At 43.7% G+C, this 25397-nt stretch overlaps 1 protein-coding gene across 3 annotated transcripts in view; it reads right to left on the bottom strand.

The window, feature by feature from the left end:
- Window positions 1-25397, bottom strand: part of HTR4 (5-hydroxytryptamine receptor 4) — a 140588-nt gene that overhangs the window by 92070 nt on the left and 23121 nt on the right. For all 3 annotated transcript variants that reach the window (XR_012662082.1, XM_075102059.1, XM_075102060.1), the window contains exon 2: window positions 8533-8614. Coding sequence is in view for 2 of the 3 variants with exons in the window: in XM_075102059.1 (XP_074958160.1) it covers window positions 8533-8558 (26 nt within the window). In the remaining variant the exon portion in view is untranslated. The remainder of the gene's footprint in view (window positions 1-8532; window positions 8615-25397) is intronic.

Genomic DNA, 25397 nt, shown 5'->3' with positions numbered 1-25397 from the left:
CCTAATGCTAAGGGTTAGCCCTGGAAAGTTAAGCAGGGTTTCCTGGAAAGCCCCTGGTGTCACAGCTGCCAGCCTTGCCCTTCCAGGCAGCTGGTGTGGGCAAAAGCTGGCAACAAGGTCCAGCCCATTTTCCTGCTTTAGGCAATCTGCTGCTTTCTAGGGCAGCTGCCCATTTTTGCCAAGCCCTAGAGCCAAGGCCTGCCCCAAGATATTCCAGGCTTTGGGACTGTTTTAACAGCCTTCCACAGCTTCTTCCAGATATTCACTAATTGCCACTCTGTGCAAAGACACTGAAGCTAAAGAAAGGATGTGCTGAAAGACACCAAAAAGTTAATTTTTACGGCCCAGCTCTTTGTCAAGGGAATTCCTCAGGCACAGATTCCTCAGGGAACACTAATAAAAGCAGAGCGAAACAGCGCAGAAGTGCGCGACGGCCCCACCTCCCTGTGGGGTCTCAGCACATGCAGGCAAATGGTGAAGCTGCCCCTCTGCCTCTGCACCCACTATTTCAGAGAGCAGATAATGTCTCACTTACTCCACAGCTGCCATAAGGGAGCACACTATTAATTTACAGAAGCCAGAGCCAGGCTTAAAAATTCCATTAATTAAGTGCTGGCGGAGGTGTTTAGAAAGATGTTCCAATAAATATAGTGCTATAAAGTGTTCCCCTAGAAACTGAGAAAAAAGGTGAACCATATGAAAAGTACCCAGGCTGATAATAGCTATCGGTCCTGCTGAGCATGCCTGGGCTGTCGGGAGCGTTCAGCAGAGAGAACTTGTTTTGCAGGGTTTTTTGGCTACCAAGGATTTTTGGTTGGTAGCACACAAATATGAAAGTGAACCTCTACACCATGCCTTGCTACCCTGTGCCCTCCTGCTTTACCCCTCTTCTTGCAGCCAGTGACAGCAGATGGGACATGCTCTGCAAAGTCTATAGCTGCAGATTCAGAAATGCCCCAGGCGTTTTAGTGTTCCCAGCTTGTGGACTCCTTCCTAGGTGCCCCTGCTGTACCTGACCACCCCAGCAACCGCAGGCATGCAGAAGCTACAAAGCCAGAAACTGGCCAGCTTTCAAATGGCTACTTATAAAATGGTTCATTTTATTCAATAGCATGGCTTATATACGGCCGTATCTACAGCTGATGTAAATCAGTACTGTTAAATTTTGCCTCATAAGGGATCTGTAGGATCTTACTTTGCTCTTTTCTGGCACTGTGTGTTCTGCCTGCCATTATCCTCATCCACATCAGCTCAGCAAGCGGAACAGGACATTATAGGACTCGTATACCAAGGGATGAAAACACTCAGCTCTCATCTAGGTGCTCCTCTGATCGCTACACCATTCCTGCCTGGGGGATGCAGGTGGAGAAGACAGAGCTCTGTAGGAAACCTTCTCAATCAGTACATTTGTCTCCACAGATATGCATGAGCAAATACCTTTCTGGATGAATGCTGCAGGTATTACAGGAGGATTAGAGTTGATCTTGCCTTAGAGAGGGGACTAGGAAAAGTGCTCTAGGCTGATTCTGGCCTGTGAAATGACATTTTAGCTTGGTATCTCTCACCTAAACAGAAATGTGATCAAAGCAGTTGAGATAAACAATGATTCAATGACTCAAAGTGTAGAAGATAGAGAGGATTTGAAAAGAGCTTGTATATATGTAAGAATAAACACTTATATTGCAACCTGCTGGAGGAATCTTAAGCTATTTGCTTTCCAGGATTCCCCACTGGTAGGGCACTCAGAGCACACAGGCTCTTTCCTAAAACCCTCTGTTTTCTACATTTTTGGTCATTAAATCAGACACTTCTTTTGTTTCAATCACTCAGCGCAGCCTCCCCTGTGCCTAAACAGCCACCTCTGCCTCAGCCCAGTTTTCTGCCTGTCCTGCCTCACTGCTCAGTTCTTGGTGCCCTCAGTCCTCACTGCTAGCTGCCAGTCTCCTAAGCAAGGGGAGCACAGGGACTGAGAGCTCACATAGACTCCTCTCCTAGGACATCCCTTGGGTACTTCTGGGGCTGCAGGGATGGAGCTCTTTGGGTCCCTCTCCCTCCCACTATTGACTAGTGCTCCTCCTTCCCCCCAGGTTTGGATGGGTAGAGGAGACCCAAGACCTTCTCTGTCTCTTTCTGCAGTCACCCATCCTGCAGTGTACCAGCTTTAGGTAATGAACCAGTCAGAGCCAGCCATCAACAGCACCGCTTCTTGCGGTGCATGGAGAAAGGAGCCTCTTGCGCCAACACAACAAGGCTCCAGATTTGGGACTCACTCAAACATACAACTTGACTCAAAAGGGCATACCATGGAGGTATGTTGTCAGACATGATGTTCACTATGCCTCTGTATGAGGACTTTGGAAACAGCAGCTGGGTTAAATAATGGAATATTTTTTTTGCTTCCAAACACACACAACTAATTCAACCAATTTGATTCCTCATTCCCTCACCTCGCTTCTCATTTCTCAAAGTCAAGACAAGATTAATGAACCCCGCACAGTACTGCTGGAGGGCTGTGTTTTTCAGTGTACTTCAAGCCACAAAAAATACCTTCAGCAACAAACTGAGAAAACTAAAGCTGATAAAGCCAAGCTTGGAAGCAATTAACATCAATCTGAAATTCAGCTCTTTTGGGGGCTCTGCTTAAAAATAAAAAGCAATTAGTGTTGTGACAAACTCAAATAATACATTGTTGCTCCATAGTTGATTTAGCAAAGGGAGTCTGCCTTCACCAACAGCTACAATAGAAAGGCTTATATAAAAGCTATTTACTTGCACTGAACGTTGAAATTATTTTTTTTCAAAAGCTTATTTCTCAAGGGCGTAACAGCCTCTCCCCAACACCTGAATAAGCAAGAAATGTTCATACAATGTGAAGAACACAGAACAGCTCTGACCACACTCAGAAGTACTCATTCAAATAGCAGAGGTTTCTCCTTGTTGCCTAAGAGTGTGAGAAGAGCTCCGGCCAGCAGAACCACAGCTTTGCTTGCCCCGTCCTGGCTGTAAATGCCAGGCAGCTGCTCATCCACTTCTCCCCTCCCAGCTATGGACTTGAAGAGCAACAAGGGCTGCTAGTGCTGGACCTAGTATGGGACTCCAGTTGTCACAGTGGGGAGAATCAGCCTTGAAGATTTGCCCAAGGACCTACAAAGAGTTTGGTGTGAGGACTGGAAAACAACACAGTTCTCAAAGCCCAATGCACACCCTCTTGGGTTAAAATGCTAACAGAAATACTTAAAAATCTGCCTAAAACACAGTAGGGTGCTTGCCCAATGGAAACATCAGCCAGCACACGAAAATCAGTTTGCAGTTTTTGAGACATGTTCAGATTGACTCTTGTTAATAACTACAACTTCCCAACCTGTTGAACTGATGTAAACCACACCAGAGCATGCCTGTGCCAAAAGCTCTTTCAAAAACCTTGAGCCAATGGCTTTCAAACTGTGTCAGCAGAGCATCTGCAAGCAGTTAACTGAATACAGCATTTGAGCACCCTGCAGCTCTAGGGTGGTGGGAGATTTGCAGAGCTGCATCATGAAGAGTCCTCTATGGTGCCTGGTCAGCTAAAATTGAGGCGCCCAGGAGCTAGAAATGCTGGGCTTGCCATGCAGAAGCCGTAGCAATGGGATAAATGAATGAATGATTAGTGCTGGAGCTCAAAGGCAAATGCACAAGAATGGCCAACCACACCATTCGGAACTGGCATAGATTTGAGTCACTTGTGGTCCCAGCATCGTAAAGGAGTCTGATTTAGCTGCTACAAGATAAGGAGGGACTGGCATGCCAACAGGAAGCTTTACTTCATTCCTGGCTACATGGAATGCTCTGTAGTGGGATGATGAAAGTCTTACCAAAGGTCTAGGAAGGCTTTAATAGTCTTCAATAAGTCCGTAGCTCACTCCCTGTGCATGGCATGTTTGTGACCTACACTGGCAAGTGCCCAAGAGAAGCAAAGTCCTCCCTGTTCAGGCCTCTCCGGATTGCTCCACTGGTCTGCAGGTGCCATTCTTGGTACACAGAAACGCCTCTCAGTTTTCATGGGCAGAGTTATTATGTACCTAGCCACGCTTTGTAAGAGCCAGCCACCTGGTTTGTACACAGAAAAACAAGAGTCCATGGACTCCCAGGTGACTTCTGTACACACAAACTACGTCTATTTTAGTTGATAATTTGGCCAACAGGAGCAGATCAAAGCAGTTGGTACTGTGGCCCCTACATCTCCACTCTATGCAGGACACGGGGGGATATTTTGGATTAGATTTCGCTCAGTCTCTCTGCCTGAATGTCCCACCACACCTGAATGTGGAAGCTGCATGGTCCAAGCCGGTGCTTCAAAACCTTTAGTCCTCATTGTGGACTGCAGAGTGCATGGTGCAGAGCTGCCAGTTTAATGTCTTCCAAGAGGAATGTACTTCACAAGTCCCCTTGCCATGTGAACTGATACACTACGTGTGGGAATGACCGGGGGATTCACCTTACTGCTGTTCTGCACTGAAATGCAAGCACAGGCACAGTAAAACAAACTGCAGCAAAGCCATCTCTGCACATATTTTCCTTTTGTGCCCAAAAAGATTCAGCCTTTTTCTACTTCCTCCGAGGCTGTCAAAATCGTTGTGTTTATATGAAAGTGAAATTGTCTGATGCACAAAATAAAACACCAGAAAAACTGAGATAAAGAAGTGCAAACACGTTTTGAAGGTTTGTACAAATTTACAAGAAACATGGGCAAGCACCTTGTCTTGAGCAGGCAGGGCAGGAACCTGCTTGCTGAAACCCTTGCACCAGGTCTGGCTCCAAACAGAAGATTCAAAGTGGTACGTCACAACCTTCAGAAGGAGGAGGAGGTCTGTGCCACCGAGGGTAGCAGTGAAGGCATTTGCAGGGGCTCCTGCCCTTTGGCTGGAGAACAGCAGCAGCAAACAGCCTACGGTTCACTACATGCCTGCTGTGCTATAGCGGGTCAGTAGGAAGGACTGCTGTACTCTTCTTGTTCATAGTGTGCCCAACTAATATTTTTATAAAGTTATTGGAAATGAAAAGAATAAAGGGAACAGCTTTTTTCCCCCACACTGTAAGCAATTCAAGGATTCAAGGGTTAGGATTTTCATTCCAAACCACTTGACAGCATCTCATTAACCTACTGCCTCTAATAAATATGTTCAATAACAATCACCAAGTCACAAAAAATTAAAAAATTCTATAAAATATAGATCAGAAATACTTGCGAGGTCATTTATTTTTCTACTCTAGAATTAGAGAAAATGAGGTCTGCCACCCACCCCAGCTGTGATAAATACCAGTCCCAAAGCAGACTGTCTAAAATTTCCAGGAATGTCTCTCTAACCGCACACTGCAGCCTTTGTAACATTCATAACCAAATTTTTCCATGGACAAAAAAAAAAACCATTTGTACAGTTGAATCTGCCAGCAATGCTTCAGGTAGCTAGAGAGATGTAAAGCCACACATCACTTGGAATCCTCTGGGGCACCTCATCAAAACCTGTCGAGCGCAGGAGCCCTGCGCCCACAGCCATCCCAGCTGGCTGGAGCAGGACAACCGTGGCACTTGCTGCTCTGAACCAAAGAGTACATGCTGTTTCCACAGGACTCAGCTCTAAACAAGGTCAACCTGTCACTCTCTCCTCCCACCCGGCTGTTGTTCCCATGCTGTCAAAGCATCTCCCACTTCCCCAAGCTTTGCTCCCCTTCTCATGCAGGCTTCCCACTGGAGCGCCCCTGAGCCATGCAGGAATGGAGAGGGGTCACCCAAGTGCTCCCACCTCTCAGGCTCTGGAGACCACGTGCAGCTCTGGAAAACAACACATGGTAGCCCCTGGCTTGGACAGAAAAAATTCAGTATTTCACATCTCAGCAAAAAAGCTGAAATCAGGGAAGATAAAGGAGAAACATTAGCTACTTACTAGTAGTAGCTGACAAGCAAAGCTCTCAAAACCGAAAATTCATGGTTTGGAAAAATGTGGAGTCAAAATAAAATCATGTGCCTACCACAAAGTCTGTTCATGCAACCAGTCACACAAAATGAAGGACTGCCTTAGCCCAGTTCAGAAAGAGCACCCGAGAACAAAAGAATAAAATCATTCCTGAAGTATAACAAAGTGAGGTCTGACCACAGTGTTTAATCAAAACAGCTGGGGAACAGTGAATAAGTATTGATTCAGGAGAGCTTTCAAATCCCCATGGATTTTCATTCATCAGATGCCCAGGAATACCTTGTGTTGCCTCTTTTAACATCTAAAAGGGAAGTCAGATGAAATAATTCACCAAATGAGAATTTCCCCACTCAGAAATCCTTCCACTGCCCTGCCACAGTCAGACCACACCAGCTGGCCTCACTAACCAGTCTCCAGTAGAAAGCAGTCTCTTGAGGGACTCTCTCCCAAAAACCTTTCCCTGGGCCTATGCAATGGGCATTTTCTGCACCAAGCTGACCGAAGGAGACCCCCCAGCTCTGCCAACATTCTGGCACCCCCTGAGCATGCAAACCCCTTCCTCCCAAGCACTTCCTATTGCATTCAGGCTACATCACTTATTGGAAAGTATCACAAGTAGGAAGAAAAAGCCTAATTCTGATAGGAATCAGTTTTATTTGGGTTTGGTTTTGGGGGGTTGGGATAAGGGCGGGGTTTTGGCTGGGGTTTTTTGGACCAAGATTAGGGCTGGTTGGAATTACAGTAAAATTCAAAAATAGAAAGAAACAGATAATGATCTGTTGGTTCCTACAAATAGTTAATTACTATTCACTCCAATAGATCACTTCAAAACATCCATGCCTGGTCAGACCTACTCAGTGTCTGTTTCCACCACTGGCAAATAGCATGCTGCTGAAAAAAGTATACGGGTAAGGTAAATAGAATGTCACACTTCCGTCCCAGTATAGCCTCCCTGTGCCCAGGCACTTACTGAGCAGGTTTGTCTGTGCCCCTTGGTGTCTACAAACTGACAAGTTTTCCTTCTATGAGTGATAAAATTTATAGTGGGGAATTTTTTTCACCATAGTGAGAAGCAGATTTTTTCCTAGTGTCTTCAGAGGAAGGAAAAGATTGTAAGGAAAATTGCCTAGTGTCAGCACCTTAATTCCCTTTACAGAGAAATAGCAGTAGCCTACGCATTTAACTACACTTCTGGTATTAAAAAGGCAAGACAAATTTCATTAAGCAAAACACATTACCTCTCAGCATTGACTACCAGATTATAGATGTGACCTACTAAGTGTGCGTTAAAGCAGTAACCTGGAGTTGCTGGTGACTTTCCCAACACTTGAGTAGGTGAATGAAGACTAGAGATGTTCTCTCTGGTAGCATGGCACTTTGAGAAGACTCATTAAGAACAGCAGTTGTCTTTGAAAATGTATTATCTCGCTCTCTGCATGCAACTGGAAAGAGTGGATTGCCGCTTGCACAGAGGCACATCCCAACCTGAAAGCCCAAGAGCTAGAAAGCAGTGAGGACAGGATGGCACAACAGGATCCCCTTTGAGCTGTAATACCCTGTTCCCCCCTTTTCTGTACTACATTTCCTCCTGATCTCTCTTCAGTAACTCCTTAGGGAAAGGGTTCCTGGAAGACCAAAGCACATACATTTGATCTGTCTCTATCAGAGCAATTTTCTCCAAGACATTTCCCCATGTACCTGCCACTTGAGTGTCCAGGCAAGGGAAGGGTGAAGAATTGCTCCCTGAAATAAAAATCTGTGACAGCAAATGGATACTCCGAGTGGATTTTAAGAAAACTCTTTGTGGAAACATACACCTCTCATTGGAACTGGAATATTGCTTCCTCCTGTGTATGGGCCAGCAACATGGGTTTGGTCAGAAGTCTGGTGTCCTTGTGTGAAGTGGGTTTGGTAAGTCTCAGTTCAGCTCCTCAGAGTTTCACATTACTGGCAGTGCAGCCAGTCAAAAGGCCAAGAAATAAAAGGGACAAACCCTAGTCCTACAGAAAGACCCTGCAGATCACACCTGAGGGAGAATGGCAGAGCCAATGCCACCCCTGTGTCACAGGGACAGCTGCAAACAGGATGTCCAGTCTTTTTGAACAATTTCTGTTGGCATCACACTTCCAGGATCAAAATGATCCATACTGAAATTTGTCTCTCACTGACACCACTAGTGTGCCCAGGGGTTTGAAATTACTTCAGAGATGTCATTTTTTTGCTTGCCCCAGTATAAGGCAGCAGAGATGAAGTTGTAAGTTTTTAAACCACTGCACCAAAAAAACCACAAAAACCTAGGATCAGACTTTCAGCAGGCACAGATGGGCTTGTGCCTTGTTTTTGATGTGGCCCTATACTGCAAGGAAGTCCTTGACTTGGCTACGCCACATATGACACACAAATAATAGGGTGACACTACATCCTCACAGAAGCTCCAGGAAACCCCAAACAAGGCATTGCTGCATAAGCAGAGACCTTCATCTACAAGCAAACAGAAAATACCATCCTGCAGCTTTTCAAACACACCATACTGCCAGCTCGATAAGACATGGTATAGGAGGAGCTGTGTAGTTTATCCTACCTCACATTAACATCAAGTTCTTCCATCACAGGCAATAGGCATAGGTAGCTGGGAGTTCAATGTCCATAGAAGAGACCTCGTCCTGCAGTAGAGAGAGTTAGAAAGGACAGTTAAAAGTTACAGGATCTCTCACAGATGCACATTCACCCCAGTGAAGCCACCCATAGACTGCATTTTGCCTCCCTGGCCTGGCTTCTCCTCAAACAAGAAGTTATGTAGACATGTCAAAATGAAGCCATATCATTGCACAGAGCTGTCATAAAACAATTTTCAGTTCTCTGCCCTGACATATTTGTATCCCACAACACTAAGGTGCATGCCTGGAGGCACAAAAATCAAGCTCAAGTGATAGATAACCCTTTGTGGTTTTGTATATATCACCCATTCATGCATAACCTAGGGCTAACAGAGTGCTTCGAGGTCCCAGGGGAACACTAGCTCTACTGAAATAACAACAAAAAAAAAAAAAAAAAAACCACTTATGAGCAAAGTCAGGTCTTCACCTGGAAATTAAGAGTAACCTTTAATCCACTCCATGATCATCACTTCTCCTGGGGACTTCCTGGATTTAGATTCCCAGAGGATTGTCTCAGCTGCAGCAAGGTAGTAAAATACTCTAAGGACTGCTACATTGGCACAGAGGAAAGGCTCTTATGGCCAAATATTCAGTTTCCATAGGGGTGAGGAGAAGCTGCATGGGCAGAAGTCATAAGAAATAATGCACAGGATACAGATCACATCTAAGACCGTATCTGTCACAGTCCTCTGCAGACATCTCGTGTCACTTGTTGAAAAATCCCGTTCTGTGTCGCACCTCCTCAGGTGGTAACAGCTCCTTCTCTCTAATTACCACAAATGAGTTAGTAGGGAAGTAATTTCAGAAGACACAAACCCAAAGTATTATACTAGTGCACACAGTATACCATGCTCTACCCAGTGAGCTCTGGACACTGGTGTGGAAAGGGACACACGTAAATACCACAGGTCAGTTTGCCCTGTCTTTCTGCAAGTGAAACCCGCAATGACCTCAGAGAAATCCATCTGTATATTTTGTCACAGACTCTCACAGCTGAAATAGTCTTACTTCCAGAAACAAATGCAAGCAACAAAAATTACTCATACAGGTACCATTCTTGACACTTGTCCTCCAAGACCAACTTTTTATGAAGTTCACGAAAATATGTTATGTTGCAGTTCTGGTGAGCACTTTGATACAAGTGACTTCTTCCAGCCTGTGCTTACATTCAAAATTACATGCCACAGCATGCACACATGTAAGCTGCACTGGACCTGAGACTTTTCATGGTAACTTACACACTTTCAAAGGTACAAAAAAGTAGTTTAAATACAATCAGCTGAAGAAGGCTTGCAAAACCTGGCTGGGAAAACACAAACACGAATACTTGGTAAATTAGTTTCTGTTTTTACACAAAATTAAAACATTGACTTACCACTAAATTAAAATAGGTTTCCTGTGACACTATATTGTACAGCCTTATGAATACTTAACAGCAGTACTGTAATTACAAAGAACTAAATGATTTACAGGTCAAGTTAAAATAAATGTACTTATTCACAGCAACATTGAGATATAAATATTAATGGGATTTTTGATTTTATCAAAATTCTATCATGACTCCAAAGAAATGAATGCACCATCTTAATAAAGAGTTTGCATATTTGCTGCTGCTAATCCAGTGGAAAAAATAGGATACGTTTTTGAGCACTTCAGACTGTTGATTGCACCTTGTGTTCCATCTCTAGAGAGCAGAGGGTAGTGCCACACCATGGCACTGTTAATAATAACTCAAATGCAAATAATGCCATTGTGGTTGTTTGGCTTCAAAGACAAGACTAATAATACTCATTCAGACTTCCTAGATACGATGCCAAGTTTGCGCTGCAAATGAACACCCACTATCCAGGCCTCGTTCAGTGTTTACCAGAATTAGTATTTCAGCACATATAGACTGTACATAGTTTTGCAAGCAACACTTACTGAAGTCAAAAGGGTGTTTTTATCTGAGGGTGGAAACCTTCAGAATTTGGCCACTATTTACAGATTAAGCTTCAGCTGGTGTTTCTAAGGGCACTCTGGAATCTGATGACTTAAAGACGACAGCTGCATTTTGTAAATGTGAGGGGGAGAGGTCTAGAGTTTCTGATCAAGTCACCTCTGTGTCCCTAAGACCTGACCTCCAACTTTAATTTTTTTTGGGGGGAAAAAGCTCTCCTGTCCTCCTGCACTGGAGTTCTTCCGTAGAACAAAATGCCTTGTAAGCTGCTGGGACAGCTGCCTGTCAGAGATGCAGGAAGAATATCCTGGAAGATGGTCTTGGGGATGTAAAAATACAACCAATAGTTTCTGAGCTCAAACAGACAAAAAAACCGCCATAATTATTTCACCTCCAAAGAGGTTTAAGTAACTGCTTATGTCAAATCATTCATTTATTTGGGATATACTTTAAATTAATTTCAGTTAGCTCAGTCACAAATACATCAGAATAGGTCTGATACAGTGCTTTGTTTCAATGGGGACAGGAACCAATTCTTCCTTGACCTGTCATTTCAAAAAGGATTAACATGAACCTAAGAGAACACTTCATAAACTGCAGTCAAAACACGAGGTCTTGACCCATCTCCCCTGCCTGCCAGCACAGTTTGTGAGCACTTGTTAATTATGCCTTACAGCATCCTCCAAAAGCCAGTCATCATCTCGGTTTGCCATGGAGGCAACAAAGAGGTTCACTGAACCCTTTTCAAATCCACCAAGAGGATTCAGAGCAGGGCAGAAGAAGCCCCTGGACCTAAGATACAGATATTAAACTGATCTTAGTGCTGAGATAGCACAGGTACGCCACAAGGAAAATCTGGTCAAATTTTGTTGACACTGATTCAGGGGAAATTGTTCCTTTGCTATGCAGAAGAAGTGAGGCTTTAGTACTTACTGCTACAGTGGGAAGTTACGAAACTGCTATGCTGCAGTTCATGGCTGTTACAGTTCTGAATTACAAGGGAAATGTGTGTATGTGGGAGAAACCAGCAAGAAGGGAGAAGACAGAAAAAGTGTCACTTATCTGCAGTATCCCTTCTGTAGCAGGGTTTAAGAGGTACCTTGAGAAACTTTCTAAAACAAGCAAAACTCACAATTTAAGTACAACCAGAACTGTTGTCTTACCTATTCGTCAAAATGTACTTTTCTATGTAGGCACCAGCATTACTGTTCCTTCAGTCACAGCGAATGTGCCATGCTTAAAAACACAGAAAAACTTTTTTATTTCCATTAGTATTTTCTTCACTTAGTTTGTGTTTATTTATGCAGTAGAAATAAAAATTTTGGTACAAAATAGGAAAAAATGAAGGTTTGAAGGATTTTGATAAAACTAGGAATTTTGCCTACAAACACCCTGCTACATCTCACTGTGCTGTTAGCTGTGCTGCTGGCAGCCATCCCATACACCGTGTGACTGCCAGCGGCCACATTTCTCACACTGCACCTCGCATACAATTTATTTTTTTCTTATAATTTTGTATATATTCCTAAGCTCTGCAGCCCTGAGAACACTTTATTTTCCCCCCACAAACATACTATCTTTCTCCCCACAAATACAGAAACAAGCAACATTTGGATCTGAACAGGCAATGAATTTAAAGCATCACGCTCCACAGCCCACCAGGGTCGGAAACCCACCACCACCATACAGGAGACCTGCAGTGTTTTAAGGGCTGTTAGTACTTTCTCCTTTCCCCATACAATGAAGCATACAAATGAATATATAATGAAAGGACACTAAACCAATTACATTTTTTAGCTTTTGTCATCTTTTCTGTAATGGATTTTAAAATTGGATCTTCCTTCCCTTTTGCCTCTCCCCATGACACCACAGTGGTTAGACTTGCAGTTGCTGGAGTCCCAACAAAGAAAGAAAAATTACGTCAATATCATGTAATAAAAAAAAATCTCCATGAGTTATTCTGTAAATATATCTGGCTCACATAGAGGGCCTGGTGCTATTCTTTGTTATTAAAGGAATTACTTACACTCAATTAGGAAGCTGTTCCCTGCTTCAGAAAGATAACACTGACCTCTTAACTCCAACCCATCATACAGATATATTCCCTTCAGCACAAAAGAGCTTCTCTGCCGTTGTGCATGACGGTGATTGCAGTCACACGGTACCATGCCCATCACTGCAGCCAGGTCATTTTTACCTGAATGTGAACATCCAGACTCCAACAGCTCATGAGCAGTCCCTGCTCTACAGCATGGGCTGAGGGCAGCCGTCCTGCACACCCATGGCCTTCCTCTCCTGGGCTCCAGAGCCTTTCCATCCTGGGCTTGCTGAGAGCAACCCCACTCACAACCTGCCAGTGAACCCAAGTGGGGCTCCAGATCTGGTCTCTTATAAAAATCTGGTTCCAAGCACAGGCTCCCACTCAGACACGGGTCTGCTCTGCTGGCCAGACGGGAGAGTCAGGCTGAGCATCCACACTCCAGATACATCTCAAAATGAGCAACTTATCTGGAGTACTGGTACTGGAGCCCCCAGTACTCCCTGTACCAGGGACTGCAATGAAAAGCTCACCACAGTAATTTACCTAAGGACTTCAGTTACCAGGAGGGGCTAAATTCAGGCAGTGAAGAGAAGTGAAATGGCTTCACTTTTTCAGGTGTCAGCAAAATAATTTTGATAACTCCTGCAAAATGGAAGAAAAACTTTTCAGTGATTGTGTATGTCAAACTTCCAGTTTGGGATCATCTTGTTTGCTTTATTTTTCTGCAAAATTTGCTAATTTTAACGTACACTGAAGTTACACAATATCTGTACCATCATGCTATCACAGACCTCTGCAATAACTGAAATTTTCTATATCAGAATTCAAAAAAAAAACCCAAAACCACAAACATAGAACTCTTAAACAAAAAACCAAACCAAACCAACAAAAAAAGGCCTTTGCAAAGAACTGTTTGCCCAGAGAAACTTAGCTGAAGTTAGTACTCTTGCATTTTCGCTTCAGCAAAGCACAACTTTTTTTAATGGAAAAAAATACAGGCACAGCGTCTCCAGCAGGCTTGACATGACAGCTCCATACACTTCCCTCATGAGGCAAGAACTCTTAATCTAATGTGATTCTCCACTAACCACCACCACCAAGAGCAAGACAGACATGCCATATGTGTATGACTGGTCCTAGTCATCACTGCACAGGAGTCAGGCTCCGACTTGGGAAAGGTGATCCAGTAATAAGCCTCGGCAAGGCTGCACTGATGGCATTCAGGGAAATCAGAAACCATCCGTCTGTCAAGATGAGATCAGCTGCATGCTTGCGCCTCACTCCTTCACCTGACTCACCACCAAGTCACCTTAGCAGACGCTCCCCTACCTCTGCCCCTTCTCCTCCTCACCTCCACAGTGGTAGGGGGTAAGAAAGGGGAAACCCAACAAGGAGACGGATAACAAACGTATCTTCCCAACCAAGTGGTAGGGACTCTTGGGGAAACTTTACTCAGTGCCTCAAGGAATTAACAAAGGATTCACTTCTCAGAGACCATCAGGAGTTAGCTGGTGACCAACAGCTAATCCTGTCTCTTAAGTGATGACCACAAACTGGCCTGCTCTGTGTGGTGGCCTTAGTCTGCCCAGTACAGATGAAAATGTCCCACCAGATGACAGCAATAGCCATGCCAGCCTTGCAAGACATTTTCCTTGCAAGGCACTGATTAACTGAGACACTGACACATTCTTCATCCAATTTATTTCCCTCCCACTCAAGCCCCATCCAGTTCCACTTTCTGTCACTGCTGAGCTGATGACAACAGAAGAGTTGAGTCATTCTGAAAAACTTACACCCCCATTTCCTGTAGTGCTGGATTGTGCTGCTTCATCATTTGTGACACCTTAAATGAAGCCATGTCTAGGGTGGATGGAGTAGCCTGAAAAACCCATTTCATTTTACCTGCAGATGAATATTGTACTGTTCCTTCTGCTCTACTGCACCACAGGGGAGGGAGTGGGATATAAAAAAACCCACTAAATTCAGTTTCTGAGTGTCTCATGCTCTCTGTGAAGAATTGGACTTATCACTGCAGTTCTCTGCCCTTTGTCCCCATCCTTTGCCAGCTTTGTCGTCTTAGAGCAGAGTGTGGTATGCAGGGATGATGACCTGATGCAGCCTCTGACATCAGTGTAGATGTCCTGCAGACACCCATTGTTATTGGGTGGTAGAGCAGTGGACTGATAAAAAAAACAATGCTGCAGATGTTTGGGAAGCCTTTTTAGCCTTCCCCTAGAAATTGCTGTCCTCCACATCTGAGAGTATAAGTTCTTGGAAGTACAGGGAGTCATTTTGCTTTCATCCAGTATTTGTGATTCCTGATTGAGGTCAGAGGAATCACTCTAACATAAATAAAGACTACTACTACTACTACGTGCATCTGTGATTTCAAGAGGCTCCTCACTTTCTGTAGTGAACATCTGCCAAATTAAAGCTGTGATTGAATAAAAAAAGCTGTAGCTTGATTCCCACCACATTTCACATTTGGGATTGTGATTTTTATCATAGCTCCTTCTTCATCATTATCAGAAAGAGAAGTTGTTGACAACGGATAACTGGACAAGATCTTCCCAGGCCACATTAAACTGATGCAGTGGAGTGACAGTTGCCTCAGTCCAAAGATAATGTCTTGCTCATCACTGCAGAGCAGTCCAAAACCCTCCAACTGTTGCAAGAGAATATCCTGCCCATGACAACACTTGAGTAGGAAATACCAGAGTGATCCAACTTGTTTACTCCCAGACAAAATAGCTCTATTTCCACCATCCATTTCTGAGAGAGGCACTGCCCCCTCCCACTGCACTGGCTTCTCTGTCACTGCTGTCTCTTTTCTCCCCATGAAGGACAAAGCTGATAAGAAGTCCCTCAGTTGTCAGCAGAGACAGATTGCTGGACTGCTTTTAATCAAATGTCATTTCAGCAGGTTAAAATGCAGTACTTTGCTTAAACAGACCAAAATAAAAAGATAGATTTGACACAACACCTAGAAAAGAAAATAGAGTCCAGTTTTAAATGGAAAAAGACACAAGAAATGCCTTTTCACTGAAGGGTTATTTTTCAAAACAGCTCTTTAAACCCACAGAGAGGGGCTCTGGCTTGACAACCCAAACCAGAGGTGCTGGGATTAACAGGCTCCTGTTCCTGAGGGACGCAGAAGTCACAGGCAGCACGCGGGTCACAGCAGAAACCAGCACCTTGCACTTGCCTCTTTGCTGAGAGGTGGGCTTTTCTTCATGTTCATCTGGCCTTCATGGCCTCTCAGCTGTAACCTCTGTGCCTTTTCAACCTTACACCAAGGTGCTCTGCACTTGCAAAAATGAAAGTTTAAATTCCATGTTTGAGTACCAAAAAAATACTAACAGAGAGCACAATATAAGGGCTGATCCTTTGCAAAGGGCATGTGGAAGCAGTTCTGCCTCCGTGTTCTCTTGGACCAAATATTTACAGCAGTAAAGTTTCTATGGGCTGTTCAAGGGTGCCTTTGTTCCAATGCAGGGACATCTGTATGAGATCTTTGTTTGTATAAGAGGTCTGAGGAGAGAAAGCAGCTATAAAACCTGAGGGGTTATTTACTATGACAGTAATATTATGAAATTTCACAACTCACTGCTCTCACCTTTAGCAATTACTATCAGTCAGTAACTAAAATATTCCAAGTCTTTGGCTGCAATATCAAACCCTCAGCATAGGAAGGCAAGAGAAGCATCCAGTGTGAGACCGTGTGTCTTAAAAAGACCAAGACACAGTAAGAGGCATCAGTCAACACATAAAGGCGAGAAGGGTGGTTTGTTCAGCAAGTGCATCAGAAGTGTGGGTGGAAACACAGGTGGGCACAATTTCCATGACACTATCACAAGCAGGTTTCTGTTGATAAGGACAAGCCATAATGTTAGTGCTCCTCATCACCACAAAGGACTAGAAACAATACATGTGTTCGATGGAGATTTGTACAGGGCTACCATGTTTCCTTCTTGCTCACATGTCATAAAACTCCCCATTATTCACTGTAAGCTTTCCCTCCCTAGAAAACACACTCTCCAGCTACTCTTGTTCTCACACCAGGGTTTGGAAACCACTGCTCCAGAAAGACACCAGCTGTGCTTTCTGTGCCTGCAAACAAATAAGCTTACTTTGCTTACACAGCAGAGAAATATACACTATAAATGCCAGGAAATAAGGAAATCCTTCAGCTTTGACATGGTGCGATGGTACTGAAGGTAACTCGCAGCTCGCTGGATAAGCTACAGGACACCCAGCACAACCACTAACTTAGCTCTGCTTCTACAGACGGCACACACACGGTGACCTGATGCTCGCTGCAGTTGAGAGCAACTCTAAACTTTGCCCGAGATCCTCGCTTTTACCAATTTTCTAATAAATTGCTAGCCAGTATAGGGTCCTCCTACTGCAAATGAACTTTAGAGACAAGTGCTGGTGGTCTCATGGCAGTGGCTGGCTCATACCCCAAGAACATCGCAGGCAGTGATGGGCAGTGATTGAATCACTCAATGGCAATCCTCTGGTTTACAGCAGCTGAAGGCTCCAGCCTCTTGTTCAAAAAGCTACCCTGCTCCAAAGCAAACAGAAAATGACCTGTGGAAAATGCACGTTACCATGGGCATTCATTCATCTTACCGCAGAGATACACTGCTGTGCTCTTCTGAGCTCTGCTAACGAGTATGCACTGGCAGTTGCCACATTGAGACAGCTGAGTGAAAGAGCAGTGAAAGGAACCATCTCCCTCCTGCCATCCAGTGCTGAAATGTCACAGGGAGAGCCTGGAGTCACTCCCACCTACTGCGTTTCAATACGTGATACTATTCTTTCCTTTGTCAGCTGTGCAGGAAAGCTTTTTTCACGTTTTTGTTCCTTGTTTGGATTCCTGTCCTGCCTGCAAACCCACTCGGGTAGCACTGCATCACCCAGGCCAAGCAGGGGAACCGAGAGTCAAAGCAGATGAGCAAGCCAGGAAAGATTCCTCATTGCGCTCTGTGGAGAGGAGCCCTCTGGGGCTGCCACCACACTGCAGGCACCATAATTCATTCAAAGCACAAGGAGGACTTAAGCACAACTTGTCTTTTGCACTACCTTAACTTCTGCCCGATTTCCTACATGGTGGACATGTTCCACTCCCCATGCGGAGGTCATGCATGACTATAAGTTTATTGTGTTGGAATAAAATTCCTCCACTTTATTTTTATTACTGCCATAAGATTGTTTTGTAGCCTGTGAAATGCAAGCAGGAAATAACCTCCTGCTTTGAAGCCCAGCGCCAAGCACACCAGTCGCTGTGTTTATGGTTCTGCAACCCCTGGACTTCAGCAGAAACGAGTATTTCATGGCCTCGGTACCTTTGCTTGTTGTAATTACTTCTCCGTAACTATGACTAAGAGATCAGTACGGTTGTGCTGAATTACTGCTTCTGTGATTTTAGCTGTGCAAAGGGTTTAGGTGAACCTTTGAATCTTCAGCATCAGAGATTCCTGTTACTTCTGTCTGACCAAACTGGGTATTGATGGGAAGTTTTGGGGTGCATCTGTTGGAATACCTTTGCAGCAGAGGCCATCTCACAGAGGCTTAGCTGGAAATTTATAATCCACGGTGTGAAAGCCTACAAGCACAGATCTTAACCCCTCCTGCCCAAGAGCACCAACAGACCTGCTCTGACATGAGCACTATCCTCACTAAAAAAAAAAAAAAAAGCCACACAAAACCCCAAAACTCTCTACACAAGGGGAAGTTAAGACAAATAAACTAATGTAAGTATGAAGCTGTTACCAACAGATACATCTCTGAGCAAGGGTGCTGATCCCACACAGTTTAACTCATTGCATCACATTCACACTTTCTCATCACCTTTCTTGATTGCAGTGGGCAGACCAGCACCAGGAGGTTTCTGCTGCCCCTGCGATGGGATGCAAATGCCATGACTCCATGGGACAGTTTAGAAAATGAAGCAGATACAAATCCCTAGAGCTCTGAGCTGCAGATATATGTAACCAACCCACCTGACTCATGCCTCTGCTGCCATTTCCTCACACTCCATTAAAACGTGACAGCTTCTGGAGAGAAAACTGGCTAAGTATGTTCATCTTAAAGCTGATCTGCCTCTGGCTCACTTCAAAAAATTAGTTAGTGGAGCAGCAAGCTAAAATAATCACAGTCCTCAAGAGACCATGTGATTCTCCAGATCTGTACAGAATATATGAAGTGCACAGCCATCATCTTTTCTTGTTAAGAAGCTGATACCATCAGGGAAAGTCAAAAGGTTAATTAAATAATTACTTTTTTTAAAAGATAGAGATAGTGCAAGAGGGAACGTGCTATAATACATTCTCAACACACAGGCTCTGATGTTACCTACAGAAGAGTTTGCTCCAAATATTTCAAAGCAGTAACAGAACTACTTTGAGATGATTGCAGGTACTTACATGCTGCAGCAATAAAGCAGTGACCTTCTCTAGCGGTGGTCAGAGGGGAACAACTGGAGGATGCAATTTTTCTTGAGAGAAAGCAGTTAAAACAATCATTGTGGAGTCAGTACCCAACCAGGCTGTACTGGCAGTTGCACCACTACCTTTGCACTGCTAGCAGCAGTCCAGGGCAAGGGGACCCAAACAAAAGCCTGTGTCCCAGCTGCAGGCTTTGACAGCTCATCATCCCAGGTGGAAGCAATAGGTGATCCCATCACAGAGCATATATTTGTAAGTCAGGCTCAGTCTGATTGAATAGTAGTGTATGGCCAAGAGCTGTGGTGGCAGGGTTTGAGCAGAAGTTGGGACTGGGGCTCCCCTGTTTTTGGAAGCATGCATGTGGAGGAAGTGTCCTTCTCTCCCTACCAAACTATGCTGAACTCAGCACCTTCCAAGATGCTGCTGACGTTTTCAACTTCTTTTAAAATAAATTACCAAATTACTGAATCCTTCTCAGGTCATTAAAATTGAAGAAACCACAATAAACTGGGAACTATGAGATTTGATGGTTGATCCTGAAGGTGATTTTTTGGTGGGCTAAAGCTGTGAGCCTTATAGCAATCCTGATGGGAAGGGGAAAAGGATAAATGAGCTCATAGGGCAAGCTGCATTCAGATGGTTATTTCCAAAGTAAAAATGACAGGACATGCTTTACGTGGGCTGTGAGTTTTCATCAGCCAGACTCTCCAGGTAAAACAAGCTGTCCAGACACTAATTGTGTCTGGCACCAGACACCTGGCAGCTATGAGATGTCATGTGTCTCATTTTCAATGGTTTCACAGAGAACAGTTATTTCTACCAGCACACATACTTTGAACAAGTGCATTTTTCAAATTCTGCTCATTTCAGGCTGCTACTGCCTGAAAAATGTCCTCAGGCTGGTTTCTGTCAGGCTCTCTATGATGTACCCCATGCCGTTGCTTCCCTCATGGGGGAAGCAGTGTAACGGCATCCATCCCACTTGGCATTGCTAGTGAAGTGCAGGCTTCCTAATCCCATGCTTACTTTATCTGGTAAGTAAAGGAAGGAAGGAACTGAATTTATGGCAGGACTTGAATGCAGAAGGCTTCACTCCTCATTTCTGGTGATACTGGAGGGACTTTTGGAAATGCGTCCCACTGATGATATGTGCTGAAGGAGCAGACAGTTACAGGCCAGGCATCAACTCCACAGAGACTGTGGGTTATTCCCTCATTCTGACGTACTGTGTAGAAGAAAGGATGAGCGTGAATGCATTTGTCCTAGGCTTCTACACAGAACATCATGGTGCTACACTGAGAGAAAATGTTTACCAGATTAAGAAATGGTGATCATGGCAGCTTTTTATGTTTCTAAGAAGCAAACAGAAAAAAAGCCAAAGTAGGAATATGTGAAAAGACAGGCATGTGCATTAAAGAGTTCAGACAATACCTAATGTTTTTAACACAACAGAAAGCAGTGAGCTAAAACAGAAGGAAGGATGTAAACAGAAGAGAGCGATAAACACTAGGTCACAGACCTGCAGCACAGAGGAGCCTCCATGCCAACAGCCCCGTAGGGACACGTGGGTCAGATGTCACAGCTTGGTAGTATTTTCAAAAAAATACTGTAATGAGAAGAAAGGGGAAGCTGGTAGCTGTGGATATGTAATAAAAGCTTGGGAATGATCAGAAAGCAGTAACAGTGGTAGACAAACCTGTAGGCTGCAGAAGTAGTTGATTCTGAGCATATTGGGAAGAAAAGAAATACAAGAAGTTAGGCTGATCAGCTAGAAAATGGTGGAGTTGTTGACCATGATTCAGGAAAAGCAGACACCGCCAAAAAATACTTCTGTTCTATTTTTGGGACCCATATGACGTGGTGATGAACTTTTACATCCCCACAGATATTAAACAAAATGTTAAACAGCAGTTACTAATGCTAGACGCTTCAAAATTAGCAAGTCCAGATAATGGCATCTTTTTCTTTAAAAAGACTTTTTAGAGAGCTGTGTAAGGAACATTACACATGGTTGATCTTGATTTCGAGTAAAATTGGACAATCGGAGTTAACAAAAAAAGTACCAATATTTTGAAAGGATAAAGTGTATAATCTAGGTAATTATAAACCTATCAATCCAAGATTGCCCTCCAGCACAAAAATGGCTCATAAAGAATACAATTCACCAAGAATTAAAGACAGGGAATAGAATTTGGCAAATCAGTGTGGATTAGAGAATAAATTTGCCATCTTGATATTTACAGTGATAATTAACAACGATACTGCTGTAATAAGCTGCTGTGTTCTCTGATTTCAGAAAGGCATTTGATTCGGTATTACATGAGATTTTGATAAAGAAGCAAGGACAATACCAACTCCATACAGGACTCCTGAGCAGAGTTAAACCCAGTATAGCGAGAGGTCTCAAATGTACATGCAAACATAGAAATGACACCTAATAATTCTGGTTTTAGCATGGTCTCCTGGGAATCTGTTTTAAGTTTTCTGCTATTCAGTTTTTTACCGATGTCAAGGAAAAATCCCTTGTAATCATCACTTAAGAGTTTGCTGGTGACCAGGATCAGGGGGATTGATAAATTTAACAGGTAGCATACTGATACAGAGAAATCTGGATATGTTTTGCAAGAAAACAAGATGCGTTTGAGTATAGCCAAGGTGAGGCAACATATTTGGAAGCCAAAATAAAGGCAATATTTATAGGACAGGGACAATTTGGCCTTGAAAAGAGATGTTTTTGAAAAGGAAATTAGGTCCCTGCTCATCAACAGCTCAATGCAATTGCCTACTGCCATTTGTTGTGGCTAACAGAATTCTCAGGAGGATCCTGAAATGAGAAAGCAGGTATGAGGCTGCTGTGGTACCTTACTCCATGCTGATATTGACATATAAGAAAGATGTTGAACAGCTGGAAGTCTATAGGAGAAAAAGCCAGGAGCCTTATGAAAGAAATGGAAGAGCTGCCTGTGGAGAGTAATCTATTTAGTTTGTCCCAGGAAAGGCTCAAGAAGGACATGAGTATGTCCTGCAAGTATGTACCCAAGAAACATAAGACTGATGACAGGACAATCAAGACAATCCTGGTGGCAGAAGACATTCTGGGGGCTGAAAGTTGAAATGAGCAAATTCAGACAAGCAAGATGATGCATATATTTCATAGAATTGTAGGATGGTTTGGGTTGGAGAGGACCTTTAGAGGTCACCTAGTCCAACCCCCCTGCCTTGAGCGGGGACATCTTCAACTAGACAGGTTGCTCAGAGCCCCATCCAACCCGACCTTGAATGTCTGTCTTAGGGATGGGGCCTCCAATTTGGCTTGTACTGATTACAGCTGCTGCAGTCAAGCAATGCAGCATGACCATACACACTCCTATTGGGAGGCAAATCTCTGCAGATAAAGGCAAGGCAAAATCTGTGAGCCAATCTGATGAATGGAGAGCAGAAATGGGAGCTGCTCCAGACAGTCCAGTTAAAGGAGGGGAAAGCTATGACTGAAAGGATGAAATTGCAATGTAAAGGCATTGCAGGAACATCCAAGGGTATAAAGATTGAGTAACGTTATTGACTGGCATGCATGACATTCACCTATTAGTTATTTGCCATCTCTAGTCACTGATTTCAGTCCTTCATTCTTCAAACACAGCAAATCATCCAGTGGAAGGAAGATTCAGCAAAAAAAAAACCAAAACCATTAATGCAGTTAACTGATTGAGGTATTTTCTTTACTTTCACATATGAGGCACCAGAGTCCCACTGCCTGTCTAAGCAAGAGAAACTTCTGATGTTCAGACAATAGAATTGTGGAAACTTGATTCTTAAAATAGCAAGAAGGAAAAAAGGCATGTAAAATATAAACCTGTGCTTGAGGAGCAGAACTTTCCTTTCCCTCTTCTGTAAGAGCGGAAAAAAGAATTACTCCTTTGTACCCCCTGAGATTTCAAACTCTTTCAGATGAGATTTAATCACTCAAGAGAGCTGTTTGGAGCTTTTGTTCAAGATTTCATGCAACTAAGAGAGAAGCAAGTGCCACTTCAGAGCCTTGTTTTACATTAATTGCTAGGATAAAGGGAGGCAAAGAAAAAGATCTGCATGTTCCCAAACAGTCCTAACTGCCTGAAAGCACTTGCTTCCCAAACTAATCCCCTACTTACCCCAGATGCTTGATGACTTACTGGTGGCATTCAGTAAGAGGTACCCAGCTGCAACAGGCTCTCTAATACAGCGTGACCTGTTGCTAATTACTATTTGACTAACCCACTGCTGTTGTTTTTCACACTAAATAAATAATATCCACTCTCTTCTGGCAGTGTTTACAGAACTGATTCCCCATTCAGCCTCGACTCAAAGCTGTAAACAGTCCCCAGTGACACCAGCTGCTCCAGTCAGACCCTGCGGGTGGGGAGCCCTGCCTCACAGGGTAACAGCAAGTGATGGACACGAGTGCTGAGCAAATGTGACAGCCACCACCTTGGCCAACAAACCGCCAGTTCAGCTGAGGTCCTCAGAGCTGGAAGTATGGACGGATGTGCCTGCTGAGGATCCCATGCACCCCAGAGGTCTGGGAGCAGGCTGGGGATTTCTGTTCGCGATGTTTTTGAGGCAATGCACCAATATCGTGAAACACCAGATGTTTCATCCCACCATACTTATTTTAGGAAGACTGTTGATCAAATCCAGCTGGCAGCTCCAGCCCTGCATGCTTTCCAGCCACCTTCCCTGGTGACCTGCTCAGATTGAAGGATTGTGGCCTTTCCGGACCATCTGCTGTGGAGGCTGGAAGGTCCAGCTCATATTCAGCCTCTTCAAAGCCACCACTGCCAAGAGTCTCTAAAACCCTGGCTCCACTCATCCACCGCTTCTTGATGCCCATTATCCCAGCCCCTCACCACCCAAGCAGGGATGACTACCACACTCCACATAATTTTGAAATTTTCAAAAACAAACTTCTAAAAATCATTTTGAAAGCATTTTGCAATTCTTATGTAGCTCATGAGAAGATTTGAAAATCCCACTTTTTATTCCCAAGTACAAAGAATCTCTGACTTTCTGGCAGTTATAGCCACCACTGAAAATATTCTAGCAAATAAGTTAGCTGGTAAGAAAACTCATGGGAACAGCAGATTTTTAACTGAATATTGTGCAGTACTTAATAATAAGTTCTGAAATTGCAATGGCAAGGACTAGCAATGAAAAACCTGGCTTAGTCACTGAACTGGACAAGGCAATCAACAGTATGCAACTCATACGTCCCATGAAACTTAACAAATACAACTGCAATATCAGCCACTGAAAAATTGCAATGAATGGTCCACAAATTGAAAATAAGTACAGGAAAGAATTTGCAGGTTGTCAGCAAAGCTTATCATTCATATCTACATCTAAAATTATCCAGCATAAAGACAGGTATTCAATCATGTACCCTCCATAGTTATTGGGAGAGAGATACTAATTTTTCTTGAGCTCACCTAGACTCATGGTGTGTTCCTCCTGTGCTAAATTAGTCTGGAGATTGCAACACGCTCAGACTACAGGGATATGTGGACAGGATGGTCTGTGATACTGGAAAAGGAAGTTTGGCATCAGGGCACAAGCAGCATCAATAAAGGTCTTTATTTTGGAACTCTGTTGCTTTAAACAAGAAAAAGGTTTGGTCACAACCAGATAAACCAGCTTAAGAAAGACCTCAAATTTCTCGGCTTTTGTCCCTGAAAAATATGATACACAACATGTCCTTCGTGGATTCATTCTGGGGCAGAAGACTGATGCAGGGAAAGAGCTTCTGCTGGCCATGGAGGTTGTAAGTCCTCTTAATTTACAAACTATCTTTTGTCATTTTCCACTAATATTCCCTTACTTTCACCCAACTGTTTAAGCTTTGTTCTTTCATGGTCTCAGTACTTATGCCAAGCCCTTGTTGTATTGAATATGCATCAGCTGGGGTCTGACCAGCTCCAAACAACTGCAGAGACTCTGAATTGTGCCATAAGAACAGGAAAGCAAAAGTTGGCAAGTTTCCCTTAAGAAGATGCAGAGGGAAATTCACACCTTGCCCATAACATATGTAGGATGCTCCAGCCTATATAATTTCCTCCTTGCTGTTTCCAGGCACATACACGGCAGTACAACAAATATAGCAATGCACAGTGACAATATAGCACTGTTCTGCAAATTGTGTAGCTCTCTATAAAAACACAAAAAGTGGCTTTAAAAGTTGCTATTGTGATTTCCTGTCATTTTGTACTCCCTTTATGGAGTACAGGGATACATGGTGGTGGAGGAGCTGCAGCCTACAGATGCAGTTTAGTATTTTGAGACTGCTTTTAAAAACCCCTGTGTGGGTGTTTGCCAAAGGATCCTTTT

This window comes from Phalacrocorax aristotelis, chromosome 8 (assembly GCF_949628215.1).
Source record: "Phalacrocorax aristotelis chromosome 8, bGulAri2.1, whole genome shotgun sequence".
NCBI lineage: Eukaryota > Metazoa > Chordata > Aves > Suliformes > Phalacrocoracidae > Phalacrocorax > Phalacrocorax aristotelis.
The sequence above is the reverse complement of the archived record's forward strand: the minus strand, read 5'-3'. Positions and strand labels throughout refer to the sequence as shown.